Source organism: Saccostrea echinata, unplaced genomic scaffold (genome assembly GCF_033153115.1).
Source record: "Saccostrea echinata isolate AGI-Se365-2 ecotype Australia unplaced genomic scaffold, CSIRO_AGI_Sech_v1 ptg000001l, whole genome shotgun sequence".
NCBI classification, from domain to species: Eukaryota; Metazoa; Mollusca; class Bivalvia; order Ostreida; family Ostreidae; genus Saccostrea; species Saccostrea echinata.
In genome coordinates this window covers 18,281,162-18,306,285 of record NW_026889750.1, presented here as the reverse complement: position 1 = coordinate 18,306,285, position 25,124 = coordinate 18,281,162, and the positions used below count along the sequence as shown (strand labels likewise).

General features: G+C 32.8%; 3 protein-coding genes across 3 annotated transcripts in view; all 3 read left to right on the top strand.

Annotated features, from left to right (window-relative positions):
* Nucleotides 1–25,124, top strand: part of LOC133186507 (contactin-1-like) — a 79,452-nt gene that overhangs the window by 19,756 nt on the left and 34,572 nt on the right. The window lies entirely within an intron of this gene.
* On the top strand, nucleotides 2,274–6,232 carry LOC133181177 (uncharacterized). Its single transcript, XM_061315719.1, has 7 exons — nucleotides 2,274–2,337; nucleotides 2,419–2,500; nucleotides 2,688–2,866; nucleotides 3,674–3,859; nucleotides 4,025–4,120; nucleotides 5,728–5,931; nucleotides 6,054–6,232. The coding sequence occupies exons 1-7, from the start codon at nucleotides 2,274–2,276 to the stop codon at nucleotides 6,230–6,232; spliced, it is 990 nt and encodes a 329-aa protein (XP_061171703.1).
* Nucleotides 6,758–18,560, top strand: LOC133181166 (contactin rig-6-like). Its single transcript, XM_061315708.1, has 9 exons — nucleotides 6,758–6,767; nucleotides 14,703–14,823; nucleotides 15,075–15,250; nucleotides 16,585–16,767; nucleotides 17,011–17,130; nucleotides 17,608–17,713; nucleotides 17,820–18,001; nucleotides 18,099–18,266; nucleotides 18,535–18,560. The coding sequence occupies exons 1-9, from the start codon at nucleotides 6,758–6,760 to the stop codon at nucleotides 18,558–18,560; spliced, it is 1,092 nt and encodes a 363-aa protein (XP_061171692.1).

Genomic DNA, 25,124 nt, shown 5'->3' with positions numbered 1-25,124 from the left:
AATTTTAGGTATTAATACCTTGAATAAGAATTAATCACTGACTTTGTAAGGTCATTCTCTAAAAGTTAAGTTCATATGTACCAATTGTGCCCCGTTTTTAGCAGATCTATTTCTGTATTCATATGAAACAGAATTTGTTCAAAATCGTTTACGTGAAAAGAAGAAAACACTTGCTGTGGCCTTCAACTCGACATTTAGATATATCGACAACGTATTGTCAATTAACAATAGTTATTTCCATTCTTATGTCGACACGATATATCCCGGTGAGCTTGAGATAAAAGATACCAGTGTCTGACACATCTATTTCATATTTGGATATTTTATTAGAAAAAGACATTAATGGTAATCTATCAACAAAGCTTTATGATAAACGTGATGACTTTAACTTTTCAAACGTCAACGTCCCTTACTTAAGCAGTAATATACCTTTATCACCTTCATACTTGGTTTATCTCTCTCAGTCGATTCGATCCGCTAGAGCATGATCTACGTATGAACAATTTCTAAAACGAGGTAAGATATTGACAATCAAGTTGATGATACAAGAATATCAGCAGTCCCGTTTAAAGTCATCATTTCGTGAGTTCTGTGATCGATACAATGACCTTGTCAGCAAATACAATCTTTCACTAAGTGAAATGCTGACTGACTTTTTTCATACTTATTGTTAGACAATTATTTACACCCTGAATTGTCGATTTCTCCTTTATTTCCCGATCATAACAAGGAACACACGGCGGGTGTGACCGGTCGGCAGGGGATGCTTACTCCTCCATGGCACCTAATCCCACCTCTAAATTTTGAGGTCCGTGTTTGCTCTGCTCCAGATTTGTATCATTCCATTGGACTTTTGAGCTTGAATACTGTTCCTTATCTTCATATTTCATTTGTGTAAGAAAATAAAAACTTCCTTACATAAACGGAAATCTGCATTTATTGTTGCATTGCATACCATTATCAAATTGTAAAATGTTTGAATTTTTATATTGATATTTATGACATTTTTTAATTCAAGATTTCGTAATTTACATCAATAAAATTCTCTCATCTAAAAACGTACCCTGAGTAAAATTCATCCTTAAGCAAGTGTTGAATGTGTCTTCATTTTAGTCATGGCTGAAAAGTATGTGATGTTTATGTAAAAATCGCTAAAAACTGAAGAAAGAGCACAGTAATCATGATCTCCCTAACATAAAAATACTATAGTAAACTATAAATAATCTAAAATTAACATATTCATATCTAAATATTCTTATCTATTGATATTCCCAATTTAACACAGATTTTAACTTAAGGAGAAACTTGAAATTAAACCACCGATATTTGATTGAAACGCGAATTGTTACCTTTAAACTTTAGAAAGTAACAAATGTCCGTAGATCACTCCAAATTCTATTACAGCGAGTGTGTCCACCATGCATCAGTTGCAGCGCAGATTGTCCGATGCATTGAGTTCATGAGTCACTGGATTTTAAGGAAAAAAATTAATATTCCAGTCTTTTTAATTGCCTTCTCTCAGATGCTGAAGTCACATTCCTCCCTCCAGGTGCAGCGAAGTAGCCATTTGTTTTCCGGTTTACAGACTGTCAGTCAAGCTTTTGAGACGTATACGCATCTAGATTCGTAGTAGAGTGAATCTTTGCATCCGAAATACTCTTTCCTTCATTTTGTGAATATTTCCCGCTAGAAGCAATTGGTATGCATGATTGCAGTCATTTTCAGGAAGTCATGGCAACACTTCAGCTCAAGAAACGAGAAGTTCTTTTTTTCTAAATAATACTGCGGTACTTATGATGAATAGAAATATACTTCTATAGACCCCGATTTTAGTAATTGTTTGCGGTGACGCAAGAAATTGACAAATATAGAATTTGTTCAATTTTGGACAATTTTCCCCTTTTTCATTTGCTTGTCAAGGTTTTGGCAGATGTTTTCATTTTATCCAAGCCGTCCCTTTTTTCTCTCTCTCAAAATCGATGTTACGTGTATGAGGAATACCTTTAATGAGGTCATATTTGTATTTCTTATGCATACGAACCCAAACTTTGATGGATTGTATAGGGAAGATAAAGCCTTGAGCAGATAATCCAGTATCAAACAATTTTCTATAGAGCACTTTTACCGCATGTTCACAATTTTCTAGCATTGTACATTATTTCCTATTTTATTTATTGTCCATATATATTTAGCACAGATGACAGGAAACAGCTCAGACAAGTAAATTTTATATTTAAGTTTTCTTAAGTAAAAAGTACAATATATGAGGAACCATGATGGAAAACCTGGTGATTTGTGTCCTTTACCTTTGTGTCAGAGAAAGCACCTTCCGCAAAGGTAAATTTATTTTTCAGATTTGTACGATGTATTTGAAAAACTTATTCTGATTGAAAATTTAAAAAATATTATGAATTTAAGGAGCAGAGCCTTTGAATCTTCCCCCTGTCATAATATCAGAGTTTGAGTCGGAGTATTTTGTACCGATATTTCATTCAACTCCGTTTGTTCTGTCAAGCAAATAACACTGTAGTCAGGTGAGTAACAGTATATGATTACCTATGGAATTACAGATGGCGAGATGATAATGAAGAAAAGGATGGAAATATTAATTTATAATGTCAAATACATGTAGAATACAATTTACGATCTGTTGATCTAAAAGTTTTATGTCTTATTCATTTAAATAGGTACCAGAGGTATACAAATGATTCAAAGATTATGGAAAATGATCGCGTTTCCTTTAATCAGTCAACTCGTGAAAACGTCTTCAGAAATCTAGAAAAAGAGGACTTTGGTATCTATTATTGTATGGCAGAAAATACACTTGGAATTTCAGTCTCACAGTTTGTCAAATTATCGGAAGCAGGTAAAACATTTATATTTTTTTTAAATGTCATATTCTAATTAAGAATGTTCCGTCTACTTGATCAATATATAGGGCTCACGGCGAGTGTGGCCGGTCAGTAGGGGATGCTTATTCCTCCTACGCACCTGATCTCACTTCTGAAATTTCCAGGTTCCGTGTTTATGCCCTGTCACATATTTGTATTGAAGTTTTTATAAAATCGATCAATGTTATCTTCACCCTTTATCATTCATCATCATGATAGATCGAGAAATGATCAATATCAATTTCAGATCATCTGTAAATCTAAATTTCAAAGAAATATATAACACGGTTAATATAATAGGCATATGCTGGACCTTTTGAATACCTCACTACAACAAGCAATATTGCAATCCTTATAAATAACACCTGGATTTTCAACCATTTATTCCACTTTGCCAAGATACAGTATTAGTCAACATCGTCAAACATTATAGCACATTGATGTTTGAAAATCCATGCATGTGATTCATTTTTGAAGCATCAGAGATTATTGCTAGTAAAAAAAATGTTTCAGACAGTTTTAATAATTTAAATTGACCATCAAAATACAAAAAAGAATTATTTAAAAACCTTTATATGACAGCGATATCGATGAAACGAAAAATGCATTCAAAAACCACGCATTTAAATGTGTGAAATAATTACTTCGGGTTGATAAATTCTGGAGATGTAATTGCTATATTATCAGCCAAATCTTGATCATGAAATCTTTTTCTGTGTCTATTTACTTGTCAGTTACGTTGTAGTAAACATAGCTGAATTTGCCTTTATTTGTTACTGTAGTTCTTGACCAATTTTCTTCAATATTGAATGTGGAACAAACTTGCAGGGAATATCATCATTGCGCACTTACCTGTCATAATCAGCCACTTTGCCAACCAAAAACTGAATGTATAACAGAATGGGCACGTGGATATGGAGCCATACGAAGTATGTTTTACAAAGAACCTGTAACCTTGGATCGTGAGGGTAATCAAATCTTGTAAATCATCCACAATTGAAGGTTTGGTAAAATAGATGTTTCAGAATCTACAACGCCAATTTATACAAAAAACATCTGTATTTTCAACTTGGAAATCACATTTAGAGAAAAATAAAATAAGTTCTCATATATTAAAAAAAAAATTCATTCAGGAGACCTTCATTTTCTGAACATAAGTAAATCTGACGGGGGACAAAGTTACACATGTGGAATGTGGAATGAAAAGATCACTGTATTCAAAGTGAACAGTTTTTTCAAATCTCCAGATTAATGGTAATTGGATTTTTGGTTCGCATTTTTTCAGACGTGAAAGAAGTAACTGTTGTTTAATGCCAGTGGTCGAATTGACGTAAAAATACGCATGTTGGTTCAATTAATCAAGGTTAAATATATTATTTACTGGGTAATTTTAACAGTTTAAATTAATTTACCTGGTGTTGTAGATCGAACATTGTGTTCATTGAAAAAAATTGACAAACTAAAGTATAGACAAAATTAAATATGATGTAACTTACGGAAAAAATAAACAATAATTTATAGACCCTTCACAAAAGGAATTATGTTCAAACTTATAGTTTTTATGATTGTATTGATCCCAAAAAAGTCCCTTTTTATTTGAGTATTTACAGTACAATGTACGTATAACCTTTGGTTAGATATGTATGAGATGAAACAAATTTCGCCAATGTATTTTCCTTTGCTATCATTATCTTTTTATTATTGTTATAACTCCCGGAAATCATCTTAAATGACCTTTGAACAGTTTTACATTAATACAAATAATTCATTTATTTTATTAATAGAGAGTATCGAACACTTCACAAATCAACTTAAAATTATTTATATTTAATGCATTTAGATTCAATATCTACTTGTCCTCAGGTATCACCGATTAAACTTTTTGGAGGACAATTAAATTAATAACAGGATATCACCCACAAAGCTCTTACCTTGCCCAGTCTAAATTCTAAGTACACAAACAAGAGTTATCTCTTTTATTTGTTATTACTTGGACATTGACTTTACAATTTAAATTATTCTTCCTTTTCCGGTATGACATATCCCCACCAAATATCATTTTACTTGCAACATTTGATGAGGGCAGAAGAAAAAAGGCTTGCACAATTATTCACAATCTAATTAAAACTAGATGTTCCGAATCCGCTACCGCTTGTCAAACGGTAGCGGATTCAGAACGTCTTATTTTAATTCGATTGAAATTATTCAAAAATCTGAATTTAACACATTCATAAGATGTCCAAGGAAAATCATTTTTAATGTCAACAAACTCTATTCAAAACCGTTTTAGATAGTTTGTGGATAGAGAAAAATGTGCATGAAATCATTACATCTTTTAAACTTTTTTGCATTGATGGAAGATTTATTTAGTGCTATCGATATTCAAAGAATGATCTAAGACCAATGGCACTCTACTTTTTTCACTTACAAAATGAACAACCGTTGCTCTTTCTCTTCATGATTACACACAACGATATTCCTAGGGTTGATAACGTAAATATCAACAGAAAAGTTACACTCTGATACAATAATTATGTTCCCGTCAACTTTAAAAAACATTGGTTGTATAATCAACCACTAAGTATATCAAAAGAGACTATTGTAGATTCTACTAATGTGTCCATCCAGAGGCTATTTATCAAAATGGCGACAAAATTTTCATTCGAGAAAATGTTACCCTTCTATGTATTTTTTCTGGAAAGTAAGCACGTTTTCTTGATAATTTTCAATTTAGATTTAAAACATAATCTGGTTATCCCAAATTCTGCATGATGTATCAAAAATTTGATCACATCAGGCAATTCAATTTTTTGTTTCTTTTCACATGTATCTATAGTAGTTATTGTTCCTGTTAACAGCCCTGTTCCAAAAGTAGTATGGCAGAACAAAAACGGAACAACCATCACAACAAACCACAAATACGTCTTTAGTCAGTATGGACAACAGCTTCATATCTTGAATGTAACTTTTGATGATGAGGGTTTTTATAAATGTATAGCCAACAAAAACTTGACACTGCGTCCATTTCTCAATGTCACATGTAAGTAAAAGTTGTTTCTTTATACAGTTTTTAAAAATCCTCTGTAACGTGATTAGACATGAATCATAATTTAATTTTCACTAGAACAACTTTTTTCTTTTCTTTTTTAATTTTTCAATTAGCCCCTCCACTTTTTCCTGATGCTGGCAAACGTTTCATGACCAAAATAGTGAAGATTCTGAAAAAAGAGGCCACTGTTCTACTAAGCAACGCAATGTCTGTATCGGGAGAAATTGAGTCTTTTGTGATCAAATGGATGAAAATTGGAAAGAACTTGGATGAAGGTTTCTCTTTTTGTTAACAATGTGTAATGAATAATGTTTTAAGCGCAAACACGTTATTGGTTTCTTAGATTATTATACCCCCACTTTCTAAAGAAAGTTCGGGTATATTGTTGTTACTCATGTCCGTCCGTCCGTCCGTTCGTCCGTCTGTCACACTCTTCTTTCTCAAACTCCTCTTACATTTTACACAGTAGCTTAATCATCTTTAGGGAGATGGTTGGTGGTATCCTGTAGATGTGCATTAAGGTTTCGGAATTTTCATTTTCACCCTAGGGGTCAAATGGGGGTCGAAAAATGACGTTTTTTTTATGCAAAAAGCCCCTGGTTCCCTGAACTCCTCTTACATTTTACACAGTAGCCTAATCATCTTTTGGAAGATGGTTGGTGGTGTCCTGTAGATGTGCAGTAAGGTTTCGGATTTTTAATTTTCACTCTGGGGGGTCAAACAGAGGTCTAAAAATGACGTTTTTTAAATGCAAAAAGCTCCTGAATCCCTGAACTCCTCTTAAATTTTACACAGTAGCCTTATCATCTTTTGCGAGATGGTTAGAGGTATCCTGTAGCTGTGCAGTAAGGTTTCGGAATTTTCATTTTCACCTTAGGGGTCAAACAGGGGTCAAAAAATGACGTTTTTTATGCAAAAAGCCCCTGGTTCCCAGAACTCCTCTTACATTTTACACAGTAGCCTAATCATCTTTTTGGGAGATGGTTGGTGGTGTCCTGTAGATGTGCAGTAAGGTTTCGGAATTTTTATTTCTCCCCTGGGGGTCAAATGGGGGTCTTTTTTTTTTTTTTTAAAAAATATTTAACATGTTTAAACACCCTGGTTCCCAGAACTCCCCTTATATTTTATGCACTAGCCTTAAATTATTTGGAAGATGATTGTTTTTTTCTCCTGTGGATGTGTAAAATGGTTTTAAAATTTGCATTTCCATGTGGATGGCAAATAGGGGCAGGAAAAAAATGGCCACTCCCTAACCCATGGGGTCATGATTTGTACAAACTTGAATCTACGCTTCTTGGGAATGTTTCCATATTAATCATGCTTTTGTTGTTTTTTGAAAAGAAGAATCTTGAAGATTTTTTTTCGTTTTATTCCTATATTAAATTTTGATCCCTTATTGTGGCCTGACCCTATCCTTGGAGGTCATGATTTGAAAACTAGAAATATGTCCATAGGACATAAATGCCCCGCCGAATGTATATTACTAATGCAACATGGAAATTTGTATGAGTGTATGAAGTTTGATGAGAATATCTTGAACAGTTTCTTAAAAATTGAAACTAAAATCTTTAAAAAATTGATATAGATGATAAATTCTCACCAAATTATGTATAAGTGCATGCTTACATAAAAATATCTTAGATTGTTTCTTTAAAACTAAGCAAAATACAAATTAAAGAGAAGGGAGGTCAAGGTCACAGGAAAGTGCATGGTGAAAAGTTTTTGATGCAGTTGAATAGCCCTCACTAATACATATCAGCAGATTAGGTTTGATAAAAATATCTTGAATGATTTATTTAAAACTGAGCTTAACACTTATTTGAGAAAAGAGAGGTCAAGGTCAAAGGAAAGGTTGAGGTCAAAATGTTGATGCAGTTGAAAAGCTTACATCAGTATGTATTTACTATCAGCATATGAAAGTTGATAAAAATATCATAAAATGATTTCTTTAAAACTTTGATCCCCCATTGTGGTCCCACCCTACAACAAACTTTGAACACACTTGATTCTACAGTACCTGAGGATGATTCCATATCAAGATGACCAATCAGGGCTTTGTTGTTCTTGATTTTTAAAGATTTTTTTCTATATATTACTATGTAAGATTTTGATCCCCCATTGTGGCCCCACCCTATCCCCGGGGGTCATGATTTGGACTAACTTGAATCTACAGTACCTGAGGATGATTCCATATCGATATGACTAATTGTGGCTTTGTTGTTCTTGAGAAGAAGATTTTAAAAGAAGAATTTTCCTAAATATTCCAATGTAAAATTTTGATCCCCGATTGTGGCCCCACCCTACCCCGGATGTCATGATCTGCTCAAGACCTCAGGATCGAACCTCCTTAAAAAAGAATGTAAAATGTCAAGATACTAATTTTAAGTGAGGTCAAGGTCAAAGGAAAGTTAAGGTCAAAAAAGTTGATGAAATTGATAGCTATCAGCAGTATATATCAGCATATGAAGTTTGATAAATATATCTTGAATTGTTTATTCAATACTGATCTAGACACCAATTTAAGAAAAGTGAGGTCAAGGTCAAAGGAAAGGTCAAGGTCAAAAAGATTGATGCAGTTGAAAAGCTTACATCAGTATGTATCAGCATATGACGTTTGATTGAAGTCGGACATGACAAACACTATATGCCTCGGCCATATTCATGGCAGGGCATAAAAAACTTGAATCTACACTATGTGAGGATGTTTCCATATCAAAATGACTAACAAGCAAATTCAAAGAATTGTGGTCCCCTGCTTTCCGTGTCCTAGTGGATGGGATGCCATTATTTATGACATATTGTTTCAAATATGCACACCCTATCACATGTCATTCAAAAGTAATCACCAAAGTTAAAATTTTTGAAAATAAGGTAAAACATCAAGGTCAAGGGGTAAAAAATTCATAGCATGCTCGGAAACATATTGTTACATGTAATGTACATGTCAAATATGAAAGTCCTATCTCTTCTCAATCAAAAGTTGTAAGGAAATATAACATTTTTGAAAAGTAGGTTAAACTTCAAGGTCAATGTCACAGAGTCGAAAGTCATGATATATTTAGAAAGGTCTTGTCACATGTAATGTACATGTATAATATGAATGCCCTATCTTTTCTCTTTCAAAATGATCAATTTAAAATAATGTAAAATTTTTTGAAAAGTAGGTCAAACTTCAAGGTCAATATCATGGTTCAAAATTCATAGTATATTTAGAAAGTTCTTGTAGGTAATGTACATGTGAAATATGAAAGCCCTATCTCTTATTATTCAAAAGTTTTGACCAAGTTTAAATTTATTGTGACAGATGGACAGACTGACAAACAGACAGACTGACAGACAAACGAGATTTAATGTCCCCTAGGTCCCTTTCCCGAAAACGGATAATAATAATGCCCTTGCTGTTCTTGAGAAGAAGATTTATGATGGAAAAATCCCCTGCATTTTTCTATGTAAATCATTGGATCCCCATATGTGGCCCCACCCTACCCAAGTTGGTCATAATTTGAACAAATTTGAAGCTACACTAAGTCTATGTAAGGAAAGTTTCAACTTTTTGGGCCCAGTCAGTGGTTCTTGATAAGACTTTTTTAAATGATACCACCAAATTTTCACTAATTCTTGATTATCCCCCCTTGAAAGAGAGTGTGACCCTTCAGTTGAACAAACTTGAATCCCCTTTACCCGAAGATGCTTTGTGGCAGGGTTGGTTGAAATTGGCCCAGCGGTTCTACTGAAGAAGACAAAAATGTGAAAAGTTTACAGGCGGACAGATGGATGACAGACAAAATGTGATCAGAAAATGAGAAAAACTCAAGTGAGCTAAAAACTTATGATCACAAGTACTTGGAAAGAGTTACAGTATTTGAAAAGCAGTTTTTTTAATGCATTGTTTTGACAGAAGCTGAAAAGGTATGACTTGTATCCATGTTGAAAAAAACTTCACATTTCAGAAAACAGTATGATTAAAAATAGTTAATCAAGGTGCTTTGAGTAGCAAAATAAGCTAAACTGGTATAGCTAATTCAACCACAGAGCTTTAAGTCAATTTTAAAATGCACAACCTTTTCAACTCTTAATCATTCTTAAAATATTTATATCATTCATTTCTGATTCAAGGGAGAACTAGAGATATGACCAGAAGTATATCCATTGACTAATAAACATGTACATGTATATTGTGTTTTTTAAGTCATAAATGTTTGTTTGTTGTTAAATGTCCCTCTCGGGAATTTTTCACTCATATGGAGACACCACCACTTAAAATTAATGAAGACGTACAAGTCGGATTTGATGTTAACATTCATTAAAGGAGTTTTCAACAATTAAGACGTAAAGAGATAACTCCTTCCCCTCGCCCCTTCCCCTGTTTGTTCATGAAATTAATACTTTGTTTTGACATAAAAAAATGTGAATAAATACAAATAGTTTAATGGTCCATCTTTTTGAATGATTTTCATTCCTAATTCTACATTGGTTGACCCAAGTTCATGAATGAAATATCAAGCAATCTTATCATTGATGCACTTTTATTTAATTTGATGCAGTCATATTGTGAACATTTCCAGTTCATTAAGAGAGTGGGGATGACTTCCATGGGTTCATAACCTTAAACCATTAGATGTACATAACATAATAACACAAGAAACAAAATTATGTATAGTCAAATGGAAAAGTTTTCTACTATTTTGGTAGATGATGATCAGTGATCATTTGTCATTTCAGGGATAGGGAGCGGCTAGGGAGATTGGACCCCCCCCCCCTGGAATTTGCAGAGTTATTTAAATAGGACTATATACTGATTTACAGAAGCAAATAAAAAATGACTTTGGACGCCCTCCCCCTTTAAAAACATGGACCCCACCATCATTGTGTTTATTTTGTTTGTTTGTTTGTTTTTGTTTTTTTTCCTGGAAAAAATTCCTGGATCTGTGCCTGTAACTGAATGTAATGTCAACAACGGGAGATAACTCTTCAGAATGTGAAATTCGTCTACTGTGGCATCCGATGATCTTTGATACTTTTTAAACTTTTACCTAACCATTTGCATTTCGGTTATTTTACCCCAATCAATACTTAAACTTGTACTTACCGACTGTCATAGGTCCTGTCAACTTCATGAAATATAATCCAATTAAAACACAAAATGAATTAATTTCTACTGATATACATGTAATGATGTTTACACCACGCTGTACCATGTGCAATGATAATGGTAAAACTAGTACTAGTAGGGTGATGCAAGCCCAATGTGATGTAGAAATTTTCAAAAAGGTGTTCACATACATGAACAGTACAAGAACAAATTTTAAATTATCATAACAAACGATGTTTTAACATAACTTTGCCATCTAGGCCCATTTCCAAAAACAGGCAATTTGTGTGTTGGAGGGGGGGGGGACAAAAAATGATTGGGTATGGCTTCTCAAGAAGGTTTTTGCCTAATCAAATACTAAATAAAAGATTGCACATTTTGATAAATTCATCAAAAACGCTATTACTAAAATAATATTATTTGTTGTTGAGAAAATAAATTTAAAAAGTTCCAATTATGGGCCAAAAATTTATATCCCCCTTTTATCAAAACCTAAGAAGATGGGCGTACATGTCTTGCGATCTGCAGGAATCATGCGTACGAAACATTTATGGTTTAAATGTCCACGATTTGGTCGCCTGACCAGAAGTGGACAGACTTTACAAAGTTAAGCACATAGGAAAATGTTTAGATTTACATTGAAATAGCTTTCAAATTTGAAATATTTTAGTCCACTTATCTTAATAGTTACGATAACACAGTCAATTGATACTTCACACAAATAATAAACACCTAACAACTTATAGTCTCTGGGTCTTCTCTCCATTGTTTTAAAATGTTTGTTCGTTTCTTTGAATACAAATGCACACAAATGTCTTTTTAAAATCGTGGAGAGATGACCCAGAGATAGCAAATTTTTAGAAAAACGTGTTTAAAAATGTAACAATTTAACAATGTAACAGTTTAAGTATCGACGTGAAAAAAACTTTTCTCATCACACTGCTGAACTTGTCTCTGTATAATTCCCCTTCCTTTAAAACCTTTGCAATATACCTTAAAAAGATATCGACAGTTTCTAATCTTAATGTGGAAGCAAATGTGCTACGGGTCAAGAATGAATAATAAAGATTTGCAGGAGCTTCCAATAAAAAAAAATAATGATAATAAGGTAGGTTTTTCTGTAAATTGTGCATTGTGCAATGAACCACAGTTTATTACACCATCATATGAAAAAGGGGACAAGCCTTGTTCGTATACTTAGATTTCTAGGGTTGGAAGGTATGCCTTGACGTGATGTCAGGAATTGCTACTAACATGAAATTGTACTTTTAAACCTTTTTCTGCTAAAAATTCTAGTACAGTTCTGATGATAAACATGTAGTGTTGTATATGAAAATATAGGGTTCTTTCTCACCAATAATATTATAACAGAAAAATTATTATTCCAAAGGTATTCATACACTCCCTAACAAAAATTTACTATAGTTAACTATAGTTTACTATAGTTAACTATAGTGAAAACTTTGATACTTTTATTTACTATGAAACTTTACTCTGGAACTTTTTTTGAGATCTTAAAGCTTAAAATCTCTACAATTTGATAACAGTAATGTAAAATTTGGAAATAATGTATGAATAAATAACAAATAATATCTCAATTTAATATAAAAAATGTCAACATATGAATTGAAAAACAAAAAATATAACGATCTGAAATCCATAGTAAAAATACTGTGATTTACTATAGTGAAAAAACTTTGATACTATAGTAAACTATAGTTAACTATAGTAAACTATAGTTAACTATAGTACTTTTTTGTTAGGGAGCTGACAGGTCTTAATATTCGGGAATTACGTCATTTTCTGCCTTGTACCGTTGTAGCAGAAAAATACCTTCAGCAGAGACTTTTTCTAGAAAAAGTTGAAAAATCTTCTCAAAGCTCTTCGATATTTCACAGGATCGTTCTATGACATCACATTTAGACGTAATATTTGTGTTGACAACCTCTGTTTAGAGAATGAATACGGCCATCCACTGAAATAAAGGTCTCTAAGATGTCCCATTCGAAGAAAGTTTAGTTTACCGCAATTTCAGTAGGAAGAAAATGAAAAATTCGTCAGCAATTAACAAATTTGATTTGACATCCACTGAGTACTTTTAAGTAGTTACTTGTGCCGGAAATATAATGAAAATTTTCAATCTTTTAAAGTGCATAATCAAACATCTTCCGTGTCCTACAAAAATGTCCCGATGCGTACATGACGTCAAGTCAAATATATACATGTATTAGTTAATAGCTTATTGATAAAATATGTGGAGATAACAAACAGTATTCAAGCTCAAAAGTCCATTAAACATTACAAAATAGATGCAGAGCAAACACGGACCTCCAAAATATCAGAGGTGGGATCAGGTGCCATGAAGGATGAGCATCCCCTGCCGACCGGTCATACCCGCCGTGTGCTCCTTGTCATGATCGGGAAATAACGGGAAAATCCGTCGACAATTCAGTGTGTAAATCTATTCCGAATTCAAGAGGCAAAATTTGTAAAATTTATATCACTGGAAAGTACTTAAAATTACTTTCTATACATGTAGGTTTCATCCAATATTATCGGTTATTAAGAAAATTACAAAAGAATCGAAATGTCTTGCGGAAGTTTCCCCAACTGGCTAAAATGACGTCTGACGATCTTGAAATGCACGATTCGGGATGGTACGTCAATGTGGATTTCCTATTTTGTTTATTAACGTATTTTTGTACCCTTCAAACTTTGCATGTTTATTCTCGATCATTAGGTCTCTCTTTCCTTAGATTACTTTTTTTTTGAAAAAAATCACAATGAAACAATTATCTCATACAAAGGTAATTATTATTTTTAAATCTAAGCAATTGTACAGTTTTTATAGCTTGACCTTACATGGAATAGAAAACCCAATGATAGAAATTTAAAAATAATTCATCTTGATGAACTGCTTTAATGAAAAGAAGGTACGTGTAGCCAAGGTTCTGTCCACAAATTACTATTACCTCAATATGATAAATTATTCTCTAGATATATATCTTAAACACTGTCAAAACAATCCATTTCAACGCCTTTTTGGCTTTACAACGTTGAGTAGCAATTCCTGACTTTGCATCTTTATCATTGATATCGATGCGTGCGTGTGGTAATTATTTCAAATAGATTAAATTATATTACACAAATTTTACCTACTTCAAATTCAGCATTGCTGTAAAAATATCAGAGAAAAGTACATTTGAATCAGAATATTATTTTACCTAGAATATCAAAAATATTTATCAAATGTTCCTTGTTTTTAATCATTCGAACGGGGAATTTCCTGAAATATAAACCCTAAATAGAAACTAGGGCTCAAAATATTCTAACATGACAAACAATCTACAAAATGATAATCGTTTCCAAAATGCACATGAATTTCCTTCTACGATCCGTTTACGTTTTGTCGGAGTCAGATCTATACCAATTAAAAGTGTTATTGGACATATGTGTGCCTAACAATAATGCACAATGAAATATTTTGTACTTGGCAGCATTTTCGTTTATATTCACGGTAATGTATTAAACTCTAATGAGCATACTAACATGAATTCTATACTTTATTTTTTTTTAACATTCTTAAATTTCATTTCATTTTTATATGATTTTTTCATATCTGATAAATTAATTAGATAAGTCTTAAAGGAGTTTTATTACTGATCAATAGGAACATATCCATCCAAACTTCCTCCTATAATAACGTCAGACTTCAAGCAAGAGTATTTCTTACCTCGCTCTCATTCTTCTCCCTTGTCTCTACTCTGTAGAGCTCACAACGGTGAGATCACGTGAGTATGTTTAACCATACCTCTTATCCTTGAGCTACAGTGAAAATGAATTACAATCCAATGTAACAGTATTGTAAATATCATCTCAATTTGTTTTATGCCCTGTTCACAGATTCATATTGTTTGTAGGTTTTCTTGAGATCGATCATTGTTTCTTATCTTCGCCATTTTCATTGTACTCTATAAAGTATAAAGTAAGAAACAATATACAAAATGCTTACTGATTTCTATCGTTTGGACATGTTTTTCAGGTATCATTGGTTTAAAAATGACATGAAAGTCAACAACAATGGGCGCATTGCTGTGAACAAGAATGGCGAAATTGTCTTTCAAAATCTCACACAGAGTGATTTTGGTGTTTTCTATTGCTTGGCAAAAAATAAATATGGATCCTCAGTCTCCTTGTTTATCAAGATCTCTGAAGCGGGTGATAATAAAATTCTTTCTGTAAAACGTCCTGAGTAACACTCAAAAGGGTCAAAATTAGGGATGTCAACGAATAGTCGACTATTCGACCATCAGTAGAATGGACCGACGATCGAATAACGAAACGACATTCGAATAAATAGATTCAATAAAAGAGTGATAAAGAGGTGGAATTCTCATCCTAAAATTGAGAAACCGTCTTCCCTCAGACACAGTCGATAAGATAATTTTCCTCATTAAAAACTGCTGACTTTACATGTAGAAAGTACAGTGATTAGAAACGCTTCACTTCCGCGTGAATTATTGTCAATGAATGTTTTGTTTTTATGATAAAATTATCTCGCCATACTGCGCTTTCTTTGTAAAACTATTAATTGGACTTGATCTCATACCATGTACCCATTATAACCGTGACATATTTGGACACTACGATAATTATTATAAAATTAATATTCTTTTACATATTTTAAAGACATTTTGATAATTGATACAAAAAGTATATTCAAATATTTAACATTATCAAGGGCACCGTATGTGCCCCCCATCATTTTAATAAGCTTTAAAAAAAATATATCACACAGTCATTTTTTATGCTTCCTAAAAAGCCGACTTTACAGACCAATTTATGAACATGATTGACGGTGAAATCCTACATTTTGGAGAAATTAGCGGTCTTTATTAAGTAAATATAAACACACTATCCACATTTTAAGTCCATGTGAACATCTGTGTGTAACATTTGATGTAACTTTTTAATCAGTTTAAAAAAGGGGGATTTGAGATTAAATATGTGATGTACCAGTGAAGTTTGAAATAAAATTTCAGTTTCCGAAAAAGTTTCGAATATATTCGACTATTGTTCGAATAATGCAATCGAATATTCGACTAAAGAAAATAAATATTTGGACATCCCTAGTCAAAATTATATGTACAAAATACATATATCTACATAAATTCGTAAGAAAGTTTTGATTTGGTTTATTCCTATTTGTACAATGAAATTTCTAATTTCCGTGGATTGCCAATTTTTGCAGTTTCCGTGGCAAAAAGATAATTTGGAATCCATGTCCTCCATGAAATGCTTAATTTTCTACAAAAGTATCATTTGTGAATTCCGGCCACGAAATTCAATCTCCAGGAACCAATATTTTTTCTTCAAACCGCGATAATTAAAGTTCACGAAAATACGTGATTTTACAGTATTACATATATTAAGATGGACATGGTCTTTGATACATATGATCTCTTGATTTTCGATGCCAAATTTATTCTGGTTCTCTTTCATAACATTGCAATATTTACCATTTTGATTTTTCTCTTAAAATATATTTGTAGTTCTTGATAAATTTCCTACAAAGACATTGACACAAACTTGTGAAGAAAAACAACATTGCCAGCTAAATTGTCAGGATAAACCTAGATGTGAACCAATAAATGAGTGTCATATAGAATGGAAATATGGAATTGGGACTTTGAATACTATATCTGCGACCAATAAAACAGCTGTGGATGGATTGGGTAACAAAATTATAAATGCTAGTATATCATTGCGTACGAAAAGAAGCTAAGTATACCCTGTTAAAGAATTAAATTGGTGGAGGTAAATGCAAATTTTACAGGATAAAGTCTTCATAATCATCAGATCGTCATAAAAATTTTCACTGCATTTCAGAAGGGTTTTAAAACATAAAATCATATATATAGAAAAGCTCATTAGACCATAACATAACATAACTTTCATTATTAATTCCATTATTACAGGGAATCTTCATTTTCTAAGCGTAAGTAAATCTGATGGCAACAGAACATATGATTGTGGAATTTGGAATGAACGCACAAAGACACTTGTCAAGGGAGGTTCAATAAAACTTCAAATTCATGGTAAATTGAACACAAACGAACAAAATGTGAAATCTTTTTTTGGTTTAGTTTAATGATGCAATAATTGTAATTGAACTGGCAGATTCATTAGTTCTATACGAATATATTCAAGTGTTAATAAAATTTTAAAAAATCCCACGATTTTCAAAGTTTCGTCGAGTGTTTTGCAAATTTACTGAATATATTTATGTGCTTTTATAAGCATTAAAGTCTTTGCCTTTGATTTAGAAAAAGAAAGTTCAGATATCCATTTTTTTGTTGAAGAATTTCTTCTCTCTGTTTTCTGGAACAAAAAGAAAGAAAAAATAAACATTGTCATTGAAAAATGAGCCTTTAACCTATAGGCCTAAACTTGAAATTTTAAACTAAATTTTAAGTCATGCGGGGAGTTCTCAAAGTAGTCGCGCACTAGTAATACACTATGTATTCATGCTTAAAGTTAATAGTTTCAATATATAAACAAATATATTAATTTAGAAACATATGCCAGAAATGAAACCGTCCCCATTCGAGCAGTATATCAAAGTAGATATAAGGCAGTTGTTGGTCAATACGGAATACTGAAGTGTATTTTTTCTGGAAGGTGAGCTTTGTTTCCAATTTTTAAACACTTCTTTCAAGGTTTCATCTTTAAAAATATAATGCAAGATGCTTTCAAAGCTTTAGTGAACTATAATTTTATTTTCAAGCTCAGTTCCGGTTATAAAATGGAAAAACAAAAATGGTTCTGACATAGAATTAAATCATAGATACAGCATTAAGGATTATGGGAGACAACTACATATCATGAACGTAACCTTTGATGATGAGGGTGAATATCAATGTATAGCCGATGGCCACATTTCCCAGAATCCATTTCTTAATGTTACTTGTGAGTAAAAGACTTTTTGAATGAAAAAGATTTTTTTGTAAGGATCAACCACGAATTAAGAACTAGAGATGATTTTCTACTTTTTTCGTTTTTTTAGCCCCTCCGAAATTTGTTGAAAACAATAGATGTTTCCTGACCAAGATTGTAGAGAATTCTTCTAGTGAAGTAATTATCTTAACATGCGATGCTGTTTCTGCGCCAGAGGAAGCGAATCCTGGAGTGACCAAATGGATGAAAAACGGCAAGGTTATTAACTCATATCAAGGTATGTATATATTTATGTGTGTTTACTTTCCTTTCAACATGTGTGTGTGTGTGTGTGAGGGAGGGTGTGTGTGAGGGTGTGTGAGGGTGTGTGTGGTGTTTACTTTTTTCAATAATGAAAAAGGCTTGGCATACATGTATTTTTTTCATCTCAGCAAAATTGAAATTAAAGTGATGCAGTTCAGTTATTTAATCCAAAGGCATCTTTTTATGTAAGGAAAGAAGGTGCTTAGACATCACTTAGTTTCACATTGTTTTCATAACTTCAGCATATTGCCTCACGTCAGACTATTAATACAGTCAATATAAAGCTCTTTAATCGTAGAAAGTTGATTTTATGATAAATACTGGGAAAAAAATAATCATATCTGAGTCATGACTAGCAGTGAACTGTGTTTTTAGACTCTCCTCTTTTATACCACACCCCCTACCCAAAAATTAAGACTTTTAGGAGTCATTACCTTTTTGGCTTTCAACTTAAAGTTTAGCTAGTATAGCAAATAATAATGTTTATCTTTTGATATATTAACATTATTTATCTTTTTTAAAGATGTTGGAGACAGGTACCAACTTTCCAAGGACAATAAATCTCTTCATATCTACAACATAAACTCAGAAGGTACTGGTTGTTACGCGTGTGTGATAGAAAACAGCGAAGGGATTGCAGTGGCGAATTTTTTACTCCCTTTCGGTAATGTTATTTTATCATAAAACTTCAAAATTTTGAAATGACTGCAAGCCATTACAGGTAGAAATATGAACTTTCAGTGAAACAACGGCATTCAGTGGTTGAATGGTGGTGAATGGCATGAAGATTTCACTGACCTTCATATATCTTTTAGCGAAGATTCAGAGTATTTCACTGAACTTTCATTTTTCCTTTAGTGACCATTCAGTACATTTCCCTAATTTTTCATGTTGACTAAAGAGAAACTTAAATTTTCACCAAAATGTCAATGTTCATATTTTGGCGGTAATAATAGGTTTGTTAGGGTTTTTCTGATCATTAAATCGTTTGTCAACTTGTTATTGTTGAAATAGTATCCCTATCACCCTATTTACTTTATTTAATTTGAAATAAAGTTAAACATTGTATGTTGATTATTCTTTTTCAAGAAATTTTGATTTTTTTATCCAACATTTTTAATGTTTTCCGAGAAATTGTTTTACTTAGTATCCCATTTCTACAAATTGACAATGGAAGAATACATACATTTCAAAATGAATATTCTACTTTATAGTGAGAGCCGAATTTTTAACAATACAGCAAAGGATCTGTTTCTCTTTGCCATTGTTGTTCTTCTTTGCTCCTGTATTCAAAACATAATTTAATTTTTGATGTATTTTTTTTTCAGCTCACGTTATGGAAACTGCATTAAGAGCTATAATTATAGTTTTTGTTGGACTTTTACTATTGAGTGTAGCTGCAATTTTCGTATATAAAAGGTTAGAAGAATACTGTGATGTTCAGGATTTTTAACAAAAATTGTAAATTCATTGCAGTTGAACAATCAAATGTAGTGTTAACAATATTTTGTAGAATTTGCATTGTTACGAAAGACAAAGAATTAACTGCACGATTTCAGATCGCCAGAACAAGCAATCTATACTCAGATCCAAACGACAGTATGGGTCCTATTACAGAGGAGTCTGAATATACATATGTTGATAATCGAAATACACCCACAGGTAGCGATAGTGCTGAAGCTGTAACACTAATTCAGTGTGAAGATGTTTGTAATGAAAATAACTACAGCATTTTGGGAGAATGTAGAACTATGACGTCAGACTATGCTGAATCTAATCTTTATGATTATTCAGAAAATGTATGTGGAATATACAGTAGTACCTGTAGAGGAAAAGTTAACATAACAAACATTGAGTCAAATGATTGAGAGTGTTTCATATGGAGAATCAATCTTGATATCTTTGTGTTTGAGGATAATAATTATCGAAAATATGAGTTGTTGGGTCATTTACAATGTTTGAAAGGAATTTTAGGAAATACTGTAGATTCCTAAATGTACGCGAGGAATAAATTATCGCGTAATTACGCGAGAAGCACCGCTCGCGAAATAAAATTACTCGCTTTTATTTTTATGGTGCTTTAATGTATGTAAAATCTCTAGATAAATAAACCATTCGCGAATTATTATTCTCGCGATTTGACGCCCTTGGGTCATTTCGCGATAATAAGTACTCGCGTAAAATAAGGAATCTACAGTAATAGCTTGTAAAAGAATATCTGACTTCGTTAGGAGGTCATTCTTAAAAATTATGTTCATATGTAAGAATCTTGTTTTCAATTAAGAACTAAACTGCTTTCATGTAAGAAAATAAAAATTTCCTGATATGATCGGAAATCTACATTTGTTGTAGCATATTGTTATCAAATTCCTAAATATTAAATTTTGATATTGATATTTATTTATCTAGAATATGGTTATTTCGTTTGTTTAGAAAAATTTTTTGATTTAAGATAACTATAGTTTATCTAAAATAAACATATTCACATCTAAATATTTTTATTTAATGATATTCACAATTTAACACATATTTTAACTTTTAAAAAAATTGAATTAAAACCATCGATATTTGATTGAAACGCAGATTGTTACCTTTAAACTTAGGAAAGTAACAAGTATCCGTTGATCCCCACAGTTGTATAACAGTGAGTATGTCCACAATGCATCAGTTACAGCGCAGATAGTACGATGCATTGGGTTCATGAGTTTCTAGATTTTAGATAAAGAATTATTATTCCAGTCTTTTGAAGTGCCTGTTTCTCAGATGCTAAAGTCGCATTCCTCGTTCCTGGTGCAGCGCAGTAATCCTTTGTCTTCCGGTTCACGGACTGTTAGTCAAGCTTTTGAGACGTATGCCATCTAGAGGCGTAGTAGGGTGAATCTTTGCATCCGAAACACTCTTTCCTTCATTTTGAGAAAATTCCCGCTAGAAACAATTTGTATGCCTGATAACAGTAATTTTCAGGAAGCCTTGAAGACACTTAAGATAAAGAAACGAGAAGGCCTTTTTCTGAATAATACTGCGATATTTATCATGAACAGAAACATATTTATATAGACCCAGATTTTAGTCAATTGTTCGTCAAATGTGCATTTTGAAGCGACAGCGTGATGCAAAAATAAGGAAAATTGACAACAATAGAAATTTTGTATGACATGCAAAGGATGAATTGCCATAACTTATGTCAGGGGCCCCTTTTTCTAAGACAAATTCTAATAAATCTACAATTATTTTGGATTGTTTTTTAAATAAGAGTGAATAAAAAAGACACCTTGTGAACAGTTTTCAATATAGTTTGGATACTTTATAATTATGAGATATATCGCATTATTGTTGATTTTTTAAGACCAGGTTACAGCAAACTTCATCCTGGTTTTTAACAATATTTTGTTGTATGAATAAAGATGAAAAGAAAGGGCGGGTATTAGTACAATAGAGGGATATGCATCTCAAGACAGAATAGGTTTTCATATTACGTGACAATGTTTACCAGTCGAAACTCAAATTACAGATGTATTCATTGCAGTTGAACACCTCAAGCAATCAATTAATTATCAGATTACGATTATGTAGTTTTAAGTAGTTATTATTTTATTATAATCATCAATTAACAACGCTGTTGATTTATCATCTACTGATATAAAGAGGACAAAATTGCGAGGTTATATTCTTACAATTGCAAGTAGCATCGATCACATGTGAGAAGAATATATACCACATGATACACGTATACTAAAAATAGTTAAATAGTTAATATCTGGACAGGTGAGTAAGGTTAAAGGTCACGCGAGTTCACGCCTGGTAAATAACAATCGTTTACAACAGGGTCGGGTCGCCCGCCTAGCGCAGTGGTTAGAGCGTTTGCTTTAGAGTCGGTAGAGCTCGAGTAGAGTTGATCATTACGTAGCAGGTTCGAATCCCACTGTGGGACGTGGAGACCGGTCCTTCGGATAAAGCGAGGTCCCATGTCGCAGTAGGTGCTGGCACGAAAAAGATTCCTCGCTGCTCAATGGCCCTAAGTGTATATGTTAAGGCTGTCTGAAGGCTTAATATGCATTAAAAATACGCTATTAGATTTTGAGCTAGATTTTGATTTCAATTTGTAATCTATGTATACATGTGCAGTAAATTTGTGAAGAGAATTTAATAAGGTATTGTAAAAAAGCAAATTTTTGATGTCACATGACTGTGTTGATCACGTGACGGACACATAAATTTTCCTAATTGTTGCACAAAAATCCCATCAGCACAAGTGAATCAAACATAACATTATTGAGAACAGTTTGTTACATAAATCAATCAAACGTATTCTTGGGTATGTATAAAGTGCTGGGGGCAAATCTGAGTTTTTCTTATTAAAAAAATATTTCACTAGAAATTCAACATACCCACATACAAGGGGGCATTTTCCACTCGTCATCGCAATTTATACAAAATAGCTAGGATAATTACATACGATCCCCCCAGCAAAATACAGTTAGAAGACACATTTCTTTAGTAGATTCACATAGAAAATCTGCACTTTATCAATCACAATTCTACAAGTGGTAATCCAACTTATACTCATAGTTCCCTTTCTAAGGAAGAAATTCTTCAAAATCATATGTCAGTTTTGAATATTTTTAATATTCCAAACAACCAAAATGAATTCGAATTACCATATTTATATTGGATTCCGAAACTTCATAAAAGTCCTTACAAACAAAGATACATAGCGGGTTCCAGTAAATGTTCAACCAAGCCTCTATCTTTACTCCTCACTAAGATATTAACAGTGGTGAAGGAGAAACTTCAAGAGTACTGTGCAACAATATATTCGAGAAGTGGTGTAAATCAGATGTGGATACTTAAAAATTCCAAGAAACTTTTGGAAAATTTGAAATCACAAGATTTTACCAAAATCAACAGCTTAAAAACTTACGACTTTTCAACTTTATACACAACCATTCCCCACGATAAATTAAAGTCCATGCTTTTTGATATCATTGACAGCTGCTTTTTCAATAAAAATGGAACTCGTAAATATACTTACCTTGTCATTGGTCATTTGCAAAATTATTTTGTTAAAAAACATTCTGATTGTACACACAAGTACTCTGAAGTTGACATTAAAAAGATGCTTGAGTTTCTGATTGACAATATCTATGTGGTTTTTGGAGACCAGGTCTTCCAACAAACTATTGGAATTCCTATGGGTACCAATTGCGCCCCGTTATTAGCAGACCTTTTTTGTATTCATATGAAGCAGTATTTGTCCAAAATCTTGTGCGTGAAAAGAAGAAAACACTTGCTGTGGCGTTCAACTCGACATTTAGATATATCGACGACGTATTGTCAATTAACAATGACTATTTTCATTCTTATGTCGATACGATATATCCTGGTGAACTTGAGATAAAAGATACCACAGAGTCTGACACATCTGTTTCATATTTGGATATTTTACTTGAAAAAGACGTTAATGGTAATCTAACAACCAAGCTTTATGATGAACGTGATGACTTTAACTTTTCAATCGTCAACTTCCCTTACTTATGCAGCAATATACCTTCATCACCTGCATACGGGGTATATATCTCTCAGTTGATTTGATACGCAAGAGCATGCTCTACGTATGTACAATTTCTAAAACGAGGTAAATTATTGACAAATAAGTTGATGAAACAAGAATATCAGCTGTCTCGTTTAAAGTCATCATTTCGTAAGTTCTATGGTCGATACAATGACCTTGTCAGCAAATACAATTTATCATTGAGTCAAATGCTGACTGACGTTTTTCATACTAATTGTTAGGCCATTATTTACACACTGAATTGTCGGCGGATTTTTCCGTTATTTCCCGATCATGACAAGGAGCACACGGCGGGTGTGACCGGTCGGCAGGGGATGCTCACTCCTCCATGGCACCTGATCCCACCTCTGATGTTTGGAGGTCCGTGTTTGCTCTGCTCCTATTTTGTATTGTTTAATGGACTTTTGAGCTTGAATACTGTTCGTTATCTCCATATATTTCATTGTGCCAGTCTAATATATGCATGATTTATAAATTCTAACTCTGTCTACGGACGTGTAAGGAGGAGCGTTTCATATTCATTTTTTGTTATTGTTTGAATACGTACATTATCAGAAATTAAAGAGAAAGGAATAAGGATACTGTATTGCAATAATCACCATCATAACAGCACATAGAAACTTTAGCCAACAATTCAGACACCTGATTTAAACATCAACGTCGTAATAAAATCTACATGTCATGTTTCCAGTGACTTGACGTCAAATTCTATCTTGACGTCATATCTTGGTAGTTCAGAGAAGTAACAACGGCTGGTACACTGTGATATTTATCGGACAGCCTTATCCTATAGCTGCGTAGGTCAAAATTTGCAGCTCTCCACCGGCAAGTGGTGGCGTCTCCATATGAGTGAAAAATCCTCGAGAAGGACATTAAACAACAAACAAAAAGACCAAAAACAGCAGGGTTCCATTTGATTTTTGAATGTTTTTATTCACATGAATTGAGCGCAATTAGGTACAATTTTCTCCTGTCACATATAGGTAGATTTTTGATAAAATGCAATGACCAACCGAGAGAGAGATATGAACCTAGTTGGGCTCTTGTATTTTAAGAGCTTTGTAAAGTTTGGCGGGGCTAAAAAGGAATAGGAATTGGATGTAAACAGTCTACTCCTACCTGAAATTAAGTTATATATTTACATATGCTCTTTTTATTTTCGGTAAAAATAGAATTCCATGAAGGTACAACTATATCAAAGACTAAGTATTTGCAAAAATTGGTGTAAAATTCGGATACTTATTTTTTGTCAAACTACGT

Excerpts from the sequence above, each read along its gene's own strand:
- LOC133181177 (XM_061315719.1), top strand. The coding sequence starts at position 2,274 with ATGATGGAAAACCTGGTGATTTGTGTCCTTTACCTTTGTGTCAGAGAA. Across the intron at positions 4,121-5,727 it reads CACTGTATTCAAAGTGAACA|TAGTTATTGTTCCTGTTAAC; the intron begins GTTTTTTCAAAT and ends ATGTATCTATAG. Across the intron at positions 5,932-6,053 it reads TCCATTTCTCAATGTCACAT|CCCCTCCACTTTTTCCTGAT; the intron begins GTAAGTAAAAGT and ends TTTTTCAATTAG.
- LOC133181166 (XM_061315708.1), top strand. Across the intron at positions 14,824-15,074 it reads GCTCACAACGGTGAGATCAC|GTATCATTGGTTTAAAAATG; the intron begins GTGAGTATGTTT and ends CATGTTTTTCAG. Across the intron at positions 17,131-17,607 it reads AATAAAACTTCAAATTCATG|AAACATATGCCAGAAATGAA; the intron begins GTAAATTGAACA and ends ATATTAATTTAG.